Source organism: Cladophialophora yegresii (assembly GCF_000585515.1).
Source record: "Cladophialophora yegresii CBS 114405 chromosome Unknown aczIN-supercont1.2, whole genome shotgun sequence".
Taxonomy (NCBI): domain Eukaryota; kingdom Fungi; phylum Ascomycota; class Eurotiomycetes; order Chaetothyriales; family Herpotrichiellaceae; genus Cladophialophora; species Cladophialophora yegresii.
In genome coordinates, this window is record NW_006913046.1 from 3,597,956 (window position 1) to 3,612,293 (window position 14,338).

At 54.7% G+C, this 14,338-nt stretch overlaps 6 protein-coding genes across 6 annotated transcripts; 5 read left to right on the forward strand and 1 right to left on the reverse strand.

Moving 5' to 3' along the window:
* Positions 1 to 237: 237 nt before the first annotated feature.
* Positions 238 to 1,272, forward strand: A1O7_03207 (uncharacterized protein; the record flags this gene model as incomplete). Its single annotated transcript, XM_007757232.1, has 1 exon — positions 238 to 1,272. The coding sequence occupies one exon, from the start codon at positions 238 to 240 to the stop codon at positions 1,270 to 1,272; it is 1,035 nt and encodes a 344-aa protein (XP_007755422.1).
* Positions 1,273 to 1,653: 381 nt separating this feature from the next.
* On the forward strand, positions 1,654 to 2,088 carry A1O7_03208 (uncharacterized protein; the record flags this gene model as incomplete). The annotated part of the gene is made up of 2 exons (XM_007757233.1): positions 1,654 to 1,916; positions 1,992 to 2,088. The coding sequence occupies 2 exons, from the start codon at positions 1,654 to 1,656 to the stop codon at positions 2,086 to 2,088; spliced, it is 360 nt and encodes a 119-aa protein (XP_007755423.1).
* A 1,724-nt stretch (positions 2,089 to 3,812) lies between these two features.
* On the forward strand, positions 3,813 to 5,720 carry A1O7_03209 (uncharacterized protein; the record flags this gene model as incomplete). Its single annotated transcript, XM_007757234.1, has 2 exons — positions 3,813 to 5,372; positions 5,427 to 5,720. 2 exons carry the CDS (start codon positions 3,813 to 3,815, stop codon positions 5,718 to 5,720), a joined length of 1,854 nt encoding a protein of 617 aa, XP_007755424.1.
* A 443-nt stretch (positions 5,721 to 6,163) lies between these two features.
* A1O7_03210 (uncharacterized protein) lies at positions 6,164 to 9,111 on the forward strand (the record flags this gene model as incomplete). The annotated part of the gene is made up of 2 exons (XM_007757235.1): positions 6,164 to 6,383; positions 6,437 to 9,111. 2 exons carry the CDS (start codon positions 6,164 to 6,166, stop codon positions 9,109 to 9,111), a joined length of 2,895 nt encoding a protein of 964 aa, XP_007755425.1.
* A 714-nt stretch (positions 9,112 to 9,825) lies between these two features.
* Positions 9,826 to 10,911, forward strand: A1O7_03211 (uncharacterized protein; the record flags this gene model as incomplete). The annotated part of the gene is made up of 1 exon (XM_007757236.1): positions 9,826 to 10,911. The coding sequence occupies one exon, from the start codon at positions 9,826 to 9,828 to the stop codon at positions 10,909 to 10,911; it is 1,086 nt and encodes a 361-aa protein (XP_007755426.1).
* Positions 10,912 to 12,410: 1,499 nt separating this feature from the next.
* A1O7_03212 (uncharacterized protein) lies at positions 12,411 to 14,213 on the reverse strand (the record flags this gene model as incomplete). The annotated part of the gene is made up of 2 exons (XM_007757237.1): positions 12,411 to 12,581; positions 12,636 to 14,213. 2 exons carry the CDS (start codon positions 14,211 to 14,213, stop codon positions 12,411 to 12,413), a joined length of 1,749 nt encoding a protein of 582 aa, XP_007755427.1.
* Positions 14,214 to 14,338: the final 125 nt, after the last annotated feature.

Sequence of the window (14,338 nt, forward strand, 5' to 3'; positions counted from 1 at the left end):
ACGCGAATTGTTACTGGGTTGAGCTTAGAATGAATCTTGAGGCGGAGAGACTGAGATGCTTCCCCAGATTTGATGTGTCAAGGTTGCAGAGATTTCTCCTCACCACGCACGTCATCCACCAGTGCGACTCTTCTTGGAGGCTTCTTTTCCCACAAATCGAGTTGCCGTAGCCCATTTCTCCTGATTTCAAGCTTGATCTCCAGATCTATATCTCACAGGGAGGACTTTTCACCCGTCATGTTTCCACCGCAGCAAGGTATCTCGCTCGACATCGAGGCTCTGTCCGGCATTTGCGGCTCCATCTCCATCGCGTGCTGGGTCGTCGTCTTCTCGCCTCAGATTATCGAGAACTTCCGGAGAGGCTCGGCCGAAGGACTATCCGTCGTCTTCATCGTGGTGTGGCTAGCCGGCGATGTCTTCAACATTTTGGGAGCTATCCTGCAAAGGGTCCTGCCGACCATGATCATCCTGGCAATCTATTACACGCTGGCAGATATCGTGCTCTTGGGCCAGGTGTTCTACTATCGAGGCTTTACCTTGACGGACAAAGTCAAACCCAAGCCTTCATCGAATGGAGATGCAGAGACGCGGCCTCTACTCCAGACTGATTCGGCGACGCAGCCACATACGGGGGCAGAATCAACATCGATATCGCAATGGCAACGACATCTGTCCGTGGACGGTACTCATCTGTCACCGGCAACTCCCCTTATCGATCCTCCCAAGGCGAATGAAATACCTGCCATCAGCAGCGCCAGGCCGACCAGCGCACTTCAGACGACCCTATGGAACGCCTTTGCCATTCTCCTTGTCTGCGCAGCAGGAGTCTTTGGTTGGTGGATCGGGCAACAGAGGACCCGACACCACGTCAAGCAAGACGAGCCTGAACCGCTGGAGTTTGACATCCTCGGCCAAGTCTTTGGGTATCTCTGCGCAGTGCTCTACCTAGGGTCACGGGTCCCGCAGTTGCTCCTCAACTACAAGCGCAAAAGCACCGAGGGCGTCTCGTTACTGTTTTTCCTATTCGCCTGCATTGGCAATTTGACGTATGATATGTCCATTTTTGCATATTCGCCTGTTTGCCACAAGCCGGGCCACTGTGCGCCGGGTGAAGCGAAGACTTTGTATTTGAGGTATATTGCGGTGAATGCTAGTTGGATCGCGGGTAGTCTGGGGACGCTGTTGCTGGACATGGCCATCTTTGTGCAGTTTTTCTTGTACACCAAAGATGAGGAAGAAGACAATGAGGTTGCCGTGGTGGACGAGGACTAACTGAGTGGGAAACTACCTGAAGATTTGTCCTGATCACAAGCATGCACTTTGGCTTTGGGCGCAGTGAAGCGCAAAAGAGGCGAGACTGAAACACATGGCGGCAGGTGGTTGCCTGGAAACGACTCACGATCTGGCTATGACGTCAGCCTAAACATTCTCTCCACTACCTAGGCGCCACACTCTGGTGCCTGGTACCTGGTCCACCACTGGCTGCGCACACCAAGTGCACTGGAATTTCTGGCTACGACTGCGACATAACATCGTGCATCTTGTCCCGTCCGAGCGATATCGTAAGCCACAGACAATTCTAGCGCAGTCCGAAACGAGCCTCGAGGTCTTTTATCTCAACCATTTTTGTATCCCTGCCAGTGTGCGCAAACAATGTCTCCAACGAAAGACACCTCGAGTGGCCCTCTCACAGAGAAATCTCCCAACACCTTCTCACCCACAAAGGAAACATCTTCGGGCAAGCTCTCACTTCTCGACCAGAAGGCAGCCATGCCTAGATTTGAGCCACCACAGACCCGAACAAGCACACAGGTGCAAGATCAGAGTGGTGCAAGCCAGACATACATCTCACCCTCGGATGCAATTCGAAGCCCGACGACCAAGAAGCTGAGTGAAATCAAGGGCAAGAGGTTCAAGTACGTGAATTGAGTTGCTCCACGAATTTTGCCTGGCGCCAGCACGAGCAATAGCTGATACAAAACACAATACAGGAACGCAAAGCCCAAGACCCTGTTTGCACAAACCGTCTTCCGTGAAAACATCAAGGCGCAAGGTCAATGTTCGGATGCCACTCCCCGACAGGAGTAGGCAGGTGCTGCAGGGACAGGAACCGGCAAGGCGCAGTCGGGAAGGATCCAGAGCGAGAATGCTTCCTGGTCTTGGGTGTCTCTTCCTTTGTCGTATCGGCAATGCGGAGTTCAGCGCGGGTATGGCAGAGTCTAGAAAATGTCATGGATGGACTGTCTCTGAGGATATCAACCAGAGGGGCGAGAGGCGTTGGACTGGGATAATGCTGTATTGGGCTTGGGCGCCGAGCGTTCTTGTCAATAGGTATTGGATACTGCATATTTCGGACACACTTGGGTCTAGTCTCAGGCTGCAACCGAGCTCTGTATCACAACACACGACTTCCTCCCTTCTTCATTCCGGGTATGCCGACCTCGAGCGAATCGTCGTGAAGGCAACAGGGTGTGGCCAACCAGATCTGCGCTTCACGCAGGTCGATCCTGCCGTCTGCATGCCAGCAAATGGGGCCGGCAAGCCGAGTCAGCAGCATCAGTACGTACATTGTTATGGCTAGATTGGCGCTTTGGGGATAGCCACAGGCATCGGACTCCAGGGCCAGACCCTTGAGACCCTGCAGCATGGCTTCCGACCCGAGACCCGTTCATGCTCGAGTGTCACAGAGAGGCTGGCCGGCTGGTGACTCAGCTGCATAAGTAGATACAAGTTCGGTAGCCGGATCGGGTAAGTACTTCATGCGCTTTGGTCCTCTTGAGCCAGCTGCACTTACGGATTGTAGCGTGGACTAAGGTGGCTCTCAAAGTATAGCATTGCTTATTGTAATCCCGGATTGTAGTCTCTCTTATTGAGCCCGCGAGCGAACCTTCCAGCTCCTGGGCTGGGTTCGAAAATGGCTAAATGGTACGTACCGGCAGGACCTGGAGCTTGACGCATAGAAACAGTTTTGTGACCAAAGATGCATTCGGGAGGGTTAGCCACATCCTCTGGAGCCGGATATTCTTTTCCCTCCCTGCTTGCACGAACACCGTCGTGATTGTTGAGTAAGCATGTCCTGCTACTCGTATGAGACGGTGGAGCGGCCATTCGTCCTCGTTCCACCACTTCGGTGGCTTGCTTACAAAACTTCCTCACGTCTTGGCCGTCGTCATTGCCTCGACGGTGTTTGACCGTCACAACGGCGTTACGGGCGACACTTCGTTTGTCCATGCTTCCTCATTCGCCATTTTTCTCGCGCGTTACGGACTTTCCGGCGGGCCATCTTTTCTTCCTCCTGTCTTCGGTCGAATCTGGCGTATATCCACCTGTGTTGCTGTCGTGGGAAAGAATTTCGCGCAACACGTCGTTCGTTGGTCCGTCCTCCAATGGCCTGGGTTTACGAAGAGTCACGGCTGAACCATCCCCGCCCTCTATGCGTGAACGAAACTTCTAGCTTAAGGCCGGGTCCCATCTTCTGCGCCTTGCCTGTTCCATTCTGCATTGGTGATTATTCAGAACCTGGGCGGCGGAGATCGCGCGACATGCATGCTTGCAAAGCCCGTATGTCGGCTGGAGGAGTCATGGCTCGATCCAACAATGCACAATGATTCCGTGTTGATGCTGCTCTGGGATTCCAGAGCCTCTGTACGGTAAGATGTATAATAGGCACCCTCCTGAGACCCATCTCCTCTGACCCCCTCATCACATCAAACGGACTCCTATTCATACAACTATCTTGGTGTTTCAACACCACACCGTCGTGAAGACCAACCACTGCTCCATCTATAGGCCACTCCTAAGCACCACTGACCATGTCCACGATTCTCCGGGATGCCCCTGTGGGCCAGATCATCCGGTACATCACCAAGAACAAATACCTACAATACCCCGAAGAGCAAGCCGGCTATGTTCTACGCGACACTTATCAGCGGTTCGACAAGTCGAGAACGGTACCCCAGGCACAACCCAGAGAACTCATACCAGAGGACCTAGAAAAGAAACTCGACGACGACTCTGACGACGCTGGCAGTCTCGATAAAGCCAGGACCGCCGCTGATCGGGAGTCTATGGCACCGTCAGACCGTACGCTTTCGAAGATCATGACGAGGCCAGAGCTCAGTCAAGTCAACACGCGCGCCGACTTGGAGCAAGCCTACACGAACGCAACGCGACAAGAGACGCTCAAGGCTCAGCCCAGCAGGGCCATCGCACCTCAGGTCACCTCGGATGGTGTCATTTTGGTGGACTGGTACGCAACAGACGACCCGGAAAACCCGCAGAACTGGTCGCGAGGCAAGAAATCGATCGTCGTGTTGCAGATCTACCTCTATACCCTGGCTGTCTACATGGGCTCAGCCATATTCACGCCCTCGGAACCGTACCTTGTCGAGAAAATGGGCATCTCCCCGAACGTCGCCGCGCTGGGTCTGTCGATGTACGTTCTCGGTTATGGTATCGGGCCTCTGATATGGTCTCCCTTGTCCGAGATCCCTGTCATTGGACGAAATCCCCCTTATATGCTTACCTTGGGCATCTTTGTGGCCCTCTGCATTCCCACCGCCCTTGTCAGCAGCTTCCCCGGCCTCATCGTTCTGCGATTTCTGCAAGGCTTCTTCGGCAGTCCTTGTCTCGCGACTGGCGGCGCGTCGATTGGCGATATTTACTCACTACTCAAGCTCCCTTATTTCCTGACCGGATGGGCAGCCTTCGCTACAGCGGGACCTGCTCTCGGCCCGATTATCAGCGGCTTCTCTGTCCCCGCCACGAACTGGCACTGGTCACTGTGGGAGATTCTCTGGCTTGCAGGCCCGGTGTACATCTCCCTCTTGTTCCTGCTTCCCGAGACGTCCTCGGCCAACATCCTGCTCCGCCGCGCTGCACGCCTCCGAAAATTGACTGGCAATACCAACCTCAAGTCCCAGGGTGAGATTGACCAAGAGAAATTGACGGTGAATGAAGTTGTGGTCGGCAATCTGTGGCGGCCTGCTCAGATCAACATTCTCGACCCGGCTGTCTTGTTCACCTCGCTCTACACGGCATTGATGTACAGTATCTTCTACTCCTTCTTCGAGGTATTCCCGCTGGTCTACGCAAACGGCAACCCAGGCAAGGCCACGCGTGGGTATGGAATGAACCTGGGAGAGATCGGGCTGATCTTCTTGTCCATCTCTGTTGGCGTCAGCATCGCCATCGCATGTTACGTGGCCTACCTATACTGGGTCTTCGAGCCGGAAGTCCGGACAAGGGGCCTGGGAGAACCAGAGAGACGGCTGATACCAGCTCTTCCTGCGACATTCCTGCTGCCTATTGGTCTTTTCTGGTTCGCATGGACAGGTGACAGTTCGCCAAAGATCCATTGGATCGTGCCTACTGTAAGTTCGATATCATTCTCCTTTTGGATGGAGCAATGCTAACTCTTGTTTCAGCTGGGCGTGGTCGTCTTCACCATCGGCATCTTCATCCTCTTCCAGTGCATCTTCCTGTACATCAACCTGACGTATCCTCAATACGCGGCCTCGCTTTTCGCTGGCAACGACTTCGCCCGGTCGTCAATTGCTGCGGCGGCGATCCACTTCTCCCGTCCGTTATTCCACAACCTGGGTGTCGGCCGTGGTGTCAGCTTGCTTGGTGGGTTGACCGTGGGTGGCATTATTGGTGTCTTTGTCCTGTGGCAATGGGGTGCGAACTTGAGAGCGAGGTCGAGATTCGCCGCCAAGTAGTGGACTTGGGAAGAAGAGTCGTCAGATGGCTTAATATGCTTGTTACGAGGTAACGATATTGTGGTTGTTGGCTTCGGTTTCTGCCTTAGCGAGCGATGGCGCTTCGGGAGTGGAATAGTGGTCTCTGGCGTCAACCGCGCCTTCGGTACACAGGCTACGTGTACTTGTATAATGAAATAGAAGATGCTCTATTGTTCATCCGCACGTCGGGATGACACTACAAGCGGCCTAACAGGTGCCGCCATGGACCAGTGGGCTTCAGTTATTGAGCCCTCACTTTTGTCTCACCCAATCATTGTTAGACGCTTGAAATGACGCAGCGGCTGCGGGACTCGAACTCAACTTCGCAATCCCTCGCTTGAATCGCGATCGCGGCCAGGACCACCATTTCGACGACTGTGGGAAGGGAGTAGCCATGCGTTGACATTCATATCGTCGGCGCGATGGCGCTAGATCTTGACGCAGGGTATGTGGCTCCTGGCCTGGGGTCAGGCAATGGAGTCGAGACGACGCTGCCCATCTTCAACGTTGAACGAGTGCAGCTGCAGTTCAACATCGCTTCCGACTTTGTCGCCGGTCAGGTTGCCAACAATGTCCTGATCCTTGCCCTCGCTACAGGGCGCATTCTTCGCATAGATCTAGAGAGCCCCTCGGACATTGATGGTCTGGTGGTTCCCACACCCAGTCGTCGGCAGGCAGCTAACCAATTATCCCAGACGTTGACCTCCCCAAGAAGACGAGCGAGGTCGGCCTCATCCGCCGTCTGTTCCTCGACCCTTCGGCATTTCATCTGATCATTTCTACCACCCTGGGCGAGAACTTCTACCTCCATAGCCAGTCGAAGCAGCCCAAGGCCTTGTCCAGATTAAAGGGTGTGTCCATTGAGTCAATCGCCTGGAATCCCTCACAACCAACCGCGTCTACCCGAGAGATCTTGGTAGGGGGCACAGACGGCAATGTCTACGAGATATATATTGAGCCGGCATCAGAATTCTACAGGCGGGAGGAACGGTACTGCACACAGGTGTGGAAGATCCCAGACGGCGCCGTGACGGGCCTCTGGGCAGAGACAATTGATGGCAAGGCCGAAGTGCGGAGGGTCATGGTGGCATCGCATACACGGCTATGTCACTGGATAGGAAAGACGAGCGGCCGGGGAAAAGAAGGCTCAGCGTCGATTTATGCGGACCTCTTCTCGAAAGAAGCACCTACCGTTCATGACACTACCGGCGCCACGGCAAATGCGCCCTCGTCCTTCTCCGTGTCGCCTGAGTCGCAGGACGCTGGGGGCGAGTCGTCCCGCGGCTTTGCGTGGCTGTACTCTCAGGGCGTGCTCACCGGCAAGCTGTCCACCTCGCCTGCGTCATCCGCTCTAGGCAACAAGATTTTCGGCGAGTCCAAGCTACATCCCCGCTCCGTGTTTCCAGAGACGATATCTGCACGTGGAGGACGGAAACTGATCCAAGACCCCATCGTCTCGGCCGTCTTGTCACAATGGCACGTTCTGGCACTTGCGGAAGGTCGCATCGTTGCCGTCAACCGTCTTGACGGTAGCGTCGTCTACGACCAGACGGTCCTGGAGCCCGGCCAGACTGCACTAGGGTTGGTGGCAGACCAGAAGAAGAACACCTACTGGCTGTTCACGAACCAGGAAATATTCGAGGTGGTTGCCAACGAGGAGGAGCGGGACATTTGGAAGATCATGTTGAAACAACAAGACTACGACGCGGCGCTCCGCTATGCCAAAGGAGCGGCACAGAAAGATTCGGTTGCGACCGCTTCAGGCGATTTCTTGTCGAGCAAGGGCCAATATCTCGAGGCAGCAGGTGTATGGGGCAAGAGCAGCAAGGCATTTGAAGAGGTCTGCCTGTCATTGATCGACAACGGGCAAGAAGATGCCCTGCGAAAGTACTTGACGGCTAAACTGGGCTCGTACAAGAAGTCCTCGATCATGCAACGGGTGATGATAGCGACGTGGCTCGTCCAGATATTCATGGCCAAGCTGAATTCCTTGGACGATATGGTGGCGACCAAGGCGGAGCTGCTCGAGGATACCGATGCTGGTGGAGCGAAGCGAGACCTTGAGAAGACCAGAGGCGAGTTCCAGGACTTTGTGGCCCGGCACAAGTCAGATCTCGATGCACAGACGGTGTATGAAGTCATTTCCAGCCACGACCGGGAGGACGAGTTGCTCTTCTTTGCCAACACCATCACCGACTACGACTACGTCCTGTCGTACTGGGTACAACGAGAAAAGTGGAACGAAGCACTCTCGGTGCTCAACAAGCAGAGCAACCCGGAAACATTCTACCGGTATAGTAATGTGCTCATGGCGCACGTTGCAACAGGCCTGGTGGAAATCCTCATGCGGAGGAGCAACATCGATCCGCAGAAGCTGATCCCAGCACTCCTCAGCTACAACGAAAATGCTGACGTGCCGTTGACCCAGAACCAAGCGGTGCGATACTTGAATTTTGTTGTGACAAACAACTTCGAGGTCCCGGCGTCGGTGCACAATGCCCTTATTTCGATCATGGCGTCGCATCCGTCGGCGTCGGAAAACATGCTCCTGGGTTATCTCGAGAGCCAGCCGTCTCCACCTTTCTACGATGCTGATTTTGCTCTACGGCTGTGCATTCAGCATAATCGGGTCCAGTCATGCGTACACATATACAGCGCCATGGGACAGTATCAGCAAGCCGTTGAACTCGCTCTGCAACACGACGATATTGACCTGGCTGCAATCGTCGCGGACCGACTTGAAGACAATGACAAATTGCGCAAGAGACTATGGCTGCTCATAGCGGAGAAGAAGATCAAGGAGGCGTCGTCTATCAAGGAGGCAATCAGCTTCCTGAAGCGATGCGAGCTGCTCAAGATTGAAGACCTGATTCCCTTCTTCCCGGACTTTGTGGTCATCGACGACTTCAGGGAAGAGATCTGTGAGGCATTGGAGGAGTACTCCCGACATATCGACAACCTGAAGCAGGAGATGGACATATCACAGCACACAGCGGAGCAAATCAAAGCAGAGATCGCGGCCCTGGATCGTCGCTATGCCATTGTCGAAGCCGGAGAACGGTGCTGGATCTGTACACTGCCCGTGCTGAGCCGGCAGTTCTTTGTGTTTCCGTGTCAGCACGCATTTCACAGCGACTGTCTTGGCAAGCGAGTGCTGGAGAGCTCGGGAAGCAGCAAGAGGAAGCACATAAAGGATTTGCAGACCGAAGTCAACCAGGGCTTGAGTATGGGAGTGCAGCGGCAGAAACTGGTGGCCGAGCTGGACGGATTAGTCGCTGAGCAATGCGTGCTCTGTGGGGACTTGGGCATCAAACAGATTGATGAACCGTTCATCCACGAGGGGGACGATGTTGATGCATGGGCTATCTGAGCGTCGCTTCAGACCACAAGGCAGCAAGGCTTTGGGCTCCGCACGCCCCGTTGACGCTCACGTCCAGGATGCCCTTGGTCGGCCTTTATTTTATGAGCGACCGGTCGATCTTTTGGTGGCCGGGACCCGTTGCTCACAAAAAAGTCGGGCGCAGCACAGCGCAAGACATGGCATCCCGAGTCCAGGCCGAGCGATGATTTGCCATGCGCGATCCGGCGTTCCCACCTTACTCAGCGTCACGGAGTCAAGTCTTCAACAAGCAGGAAATGAAGTGGTGATATGGTCCTTGTTAAATGGCCGTCGGAGTCGTCCTCGCTCTGATCCAACTGTGCGATAATTAGACTAATATCAAGCAGGCGAACATCGGGTCAAGGCTGCCATCCCTTATCTCGCCGTTCAGCCTGATGCTCACGCGGTGGCATTCAGTTTCGCCCCGCTTGGCAGGATACAAACATCAACGCAAGATGCAGTACACTACGAGTACGATATCATAAAACTCATGATCCTGTCCTTTTTCTGCATTTACTTCTGTTCATACGCAATTGATCCTAACTCCATCCCTCCACCAACTACACTAAACCCACTTCACACCACTTCAACCCGCTTGTCCTTATCAGCCACACTAAACACCTCGACACCCATATCGTCCGCCAACCACCATCACTACTATTGATGAATACTTATCCGCCCGAGCACCCTTCTGGCAGTCCCACCATGACGAATACGAAGGGCTTCACCGTCTTTGCTAGACCATCCACCGCGACATCGACGTCGCCATATAAGATGTACGACCCTTCCACGCGAATACCGTCCCCACCCAATTCGGACGACGAGCAGAGCATTGGTTCCTCGTCTAATGAGAATGGCGCGGGTATCGAGACACCCAGTGGTACAGTTGTATCATCGACGGGGACGACAGATTCATCGGGTCCTTCTGGATTACCTAGCGCTGCTTCATCGACAACCACTGTTTCCTCGCCTCCTTCCGAACCCGACAAGCCCCGCTCACGGCATCGAATCGATTTCTCAAGACCACAAAACATATTCGCCGCAGAATCCGCGACCGACAACGCAGACACGACTTCCCCCTCCTCCCTATGGTACATCCTGACCACGGCCCTGCTCCTCGCGTTCCACAAGGAAAAGCTCATCGCCGAACTGTGGACGTACCTGACCACCAGCCAGGACAACACCGACGACCACCTCCTTACCGTAGCCCGCCACATCCGCGAAGCAACCCTCAAAGCCAGCACGCTCGTCGGCTTCCCCCGCGCAATCAACGCACTACTCACCCTCCACCGCGCCATCCAATCCAGCCACCCATCTCTGCACACCACTCTGCAGGCGGACTCGTCCCTGCGCTCGACCCCCTGGTTGAGCCGCGCGGACAAGTTTACCCGCGGCATGGCGCTGTTTGAGCGCATCTACGCCCACCACACGCCCCGCGTCGTGGCCACCATGTCGAGCTGCTCGGGCGGGGACCTGACGCATTTCGCCATCCAGTGCATCTACGGCGAATTGCTGGCTGAGAGTGCCATTATTGGCGACCTCGAGACGGGGATGTTGGAGTTTGTGTGCTGTCTCGCGGACGGGGTCGCGCCGCAGGCTAAGGGCCATTTCTTTGGGAGTGTCAATCTGGGGGCCACTAACGGACAACTTCGCGGGGCTGTTTTGTTGGCGGGGGAGTTGGCGAGGCAGGTGGGCGTGCCGTGTGCGTGGCTTGGAGAGGGGGAGGCAGCGGATGACCAACAGGAGGGGAAGATGGTGGATGAGTGGAAGTTCTTGAAGCGGGTCATGTAGATCTCGAGGCAGAGGGAAGGGGGGATGGGGGCATGGGTGACTGGATCGCCCTGGGTGGCAAGTAGTACGGTATGCACGGTATAGAGATGGCAAGCTTTTTCTGTTAGCGTTCAGCGAGGTGTAGAAGAGAGGACAGAGGTGGGGTCCTGCGAAGTAGTCCGGGTATAGACTAGATGGGCTGTCCCGCATTGTGGTAGAGTACCGGTTTGGTATGGGTGATTATGGAATTATAAGAGTAAGGTACAAGTAGAGGAGAGGGAGCGGACCTAGGTACTCTACAGTGCCGTGTGCCTCGTTCCAAACGGGTTCATACGGACTTCCCAGTCCAGTAGTCCGTGCTACACAGTACATACACACAGTCTCTCACATACACACACAACCTATCCGAGTCACCTCTGGTGCATCGGAACCAGCACCCGCCCGTAAGTGGATTGCTCCACGTCGTGTTTCCGAGGCGGGAGCGCAAAAGCGCAGACACGAAGGCAGGCTTCGTGCTTGGTGGAGACTGTCTGTACATACATGTAGACGGCTCCTACCGCTTCCTACTGGTTCGTATGCTGTTTGCTGTACCCAGTACACAAACAAGACAGGGTGGCCTGCATGGGTGACTTGTCCGTCATTACCACTTATATGCCTCTCCCCCGTCCCGGGCGTCACGACGGCTGAAAAGACTGGTGGTGGGGAGATACTCCGCTATTCTGTGGGAGAATATATGATGGGCGGTGCCGGCTCAATGATCACACGGGACAGAAGGGGGAAAGAAAAAGAATCATGTCACCATGTTGGAAGAAGCACCAGTTTAGAAGTACTGTTAGGCGACCATGTACCTAGGTGATTAATTAGAAGCACATATGTACAGTAGACCAACTGAGAAGAAACCGAGTGGCCACCATGATCGGGCATAGATATTCCGCCGTTGTACTTTTCTGTGCTGCGCTCGTGAGAGATAGAGATACTGTGTGCTGTGCTGTGCTGAGTTGGGAGAATTGCTCGGACCCTACCTCAATGTCATGATGCCTTGAAGAGGGCTGGGGGCGGTCGCTTTGCGGTGAGATTGGTAGAGCAGCGAATACAAGACAGCGGGACATTAGTACTCGGGTTGGGTCCGGGAGGAGAGGCTTTGCCAGTACGAGGACGATCGCAAGGAATTACAAACGGGCACTCATACTAGTTACGCAATGCTCGTTTGGGAAAAGAGGCACACGAGCAGTACCCGTAACAAGGTGCTTGATTTGGAAAAGAGGCACGCGAGCAACGGTTCCAAAGCAGAATGACGTTTTCACGTCGCTGCGGTATTGATGATACATTTGGAGCAATGTTTGTATATGTACAGATCGGCGAGTGGTCCATCCTCGCGAGGACCACATCTAGCTATGTTCATCTAGTCATCTAGTCATGCGCCTTTCGTGCCTGTGTCCGTTTACCGAGATAAGCCTGACGCCTGCCCTGAAGTCGAAGCCGAAGCCGAAGCTGAGAGTCAAAGCTGCCTTGATGCCACTTCACTCCTTCGGTGCAAAGTGCAGCTTCAGGATTTCCTTCTTGTTAACCTTGCCCATTGCGTTGCGCTCGATCGAGTCGACCAGCTTCAGGATGGACGGGACTTTATATGCTGCCATGTCTTCCTTCAGGTGTTTGCGGAGGGTCGCGAGATCCAGACCAGTAGTAGTCGCCTGTATGCAGGTTAGCAGGGCTCCAGCACGGCTGTAGCAATGGGCCGAACTTACCGAATCCTTGAGCTTCACGACGGCCGCGACTCGCTGGCCCCACTCCTCGTTCTCAACGCCCACGACGACAACCTCACTGACGAGAGGGCTCAAAGCCTCGTTCCCCAGAATCTTTCGCTCGACCTCCAGCGCGGAGATTTTGTACCCGCCGCTCTTGATGATATCCACGCTGTCTCGGCCAAGAATGAAATAAGCGCCGTTGGCTTCTCGCTTCGCCACATCACCAGTCTTGAACCATCCGTCCTGTGTGAACGACTCGGCAGTCGACTCGGGCCGTCGGAAATACTCCAGGAACAAATTGGGTCCTCTGATCTCAATCATACCCGACTCATCCTGACCCGATGAAGTAATGATCCGGCCAGATTTCTCCTCGGTCAGTCGAACTTGCACGCCGGGTAGCGGCCAGCCAACGCTCCCATCTATCCGCTGGTCACGCTCGAGACCACAGGACAAGCCCATTCCGATTTCGGTCATGCCGTATCTCTCGAGGAGCTCGTGTCCGGAGATTTCTTCGAACTTGCGCTTCGTGGCGATAGGAAGGGCCGCCGAACCCGAAACGATGAGACGAAGAGCTTGAACTCCTTCCCGCGCCGTTGACTCGGAGGGCGTGCCGCGGATGTTGGTGTCGAAATAGTCAATCAAACGCGAGTACACGGTCGGAACGGCCATGAACATGGTCGAGGAGCCCTTCTGCGACCATCTGCTCCAGACCGTCTTGGCATCGAATTTAGGGTACATCTCTACGGTGCCCCCAGCGAGGAGCGTCGCGGTAAGTCCATTGATGATGCCGTGGACGTGGTGAAGAGGAAGTACGTGGATGAGGTGGTCGGAGCGATCATATTTCCAGGCTTCCACTAAACTTCGTGCTTGGAAGACGATCGTTTCGTGGGTTGAAATGCAGCCCTTCGGTCGCGACGTCGTTCCCGAAGTATAGATCATCAGTGCTCGTCGTGACAGGGGGAAAGACGTTGTGAACCTCGGCAGGAATGGGAAGTTTTTCGAACTTTGGGTGAGTGGCGTAACGGGGACGATGGGGACGGCAGACCCGGCTTGCTCTTGCAAGCCGGCCTCGAATTTCTGAAATGTCGGGTGGAGGAGTATCAGGGATGGATCTGAGTCGGAAATGGTGTACTGGAGCTCTTTGAGCGGGTGAGATGTGCACAGCGGCACAGCGACAGCTCCAGCTGCCCAAACCGCCCATTGAGTAACAACGTAATCGTATCCAGCAGGTGCGAGGAAAGCTACCCTCGGTTCTTCCGAATGGCTGGAAACTGTAGGATCATAGCCGGACAGGTATTGCTGTATTTGAGCTTTCAATGCAGCTACATCGTTCAAAAGTTGGACGTAGGTAAAGCTCTGGTCCTTAGTCTTGTCGACGATGGCGACTTTGTGAGGATCGGCAAGAACAACAGATCTGGCGGCAAGAAAGAGTGGTAGTTCAGGTAGTGCCGGGTTGTCTTTGCTCAGATTCCTCGAGTGTCCATACGAGGGCACGCTCGAGGGGAAGAAGTCAAGCCGTTGACCGGCAGGAAAGTGCCAGTCATGGTGGCCGGGAGAAACGGGGACCTCGATGCTCATGATTGCTGTGGATTGCTAGGCTTCTCGTCGCAAAGGTGCTGAATGAAGTGTCTGACTTGGTCTCTGTGACCGACGGGCAATATATGGATGCCATCATATAAAAAGTTCTTCCGACGATCCAATTT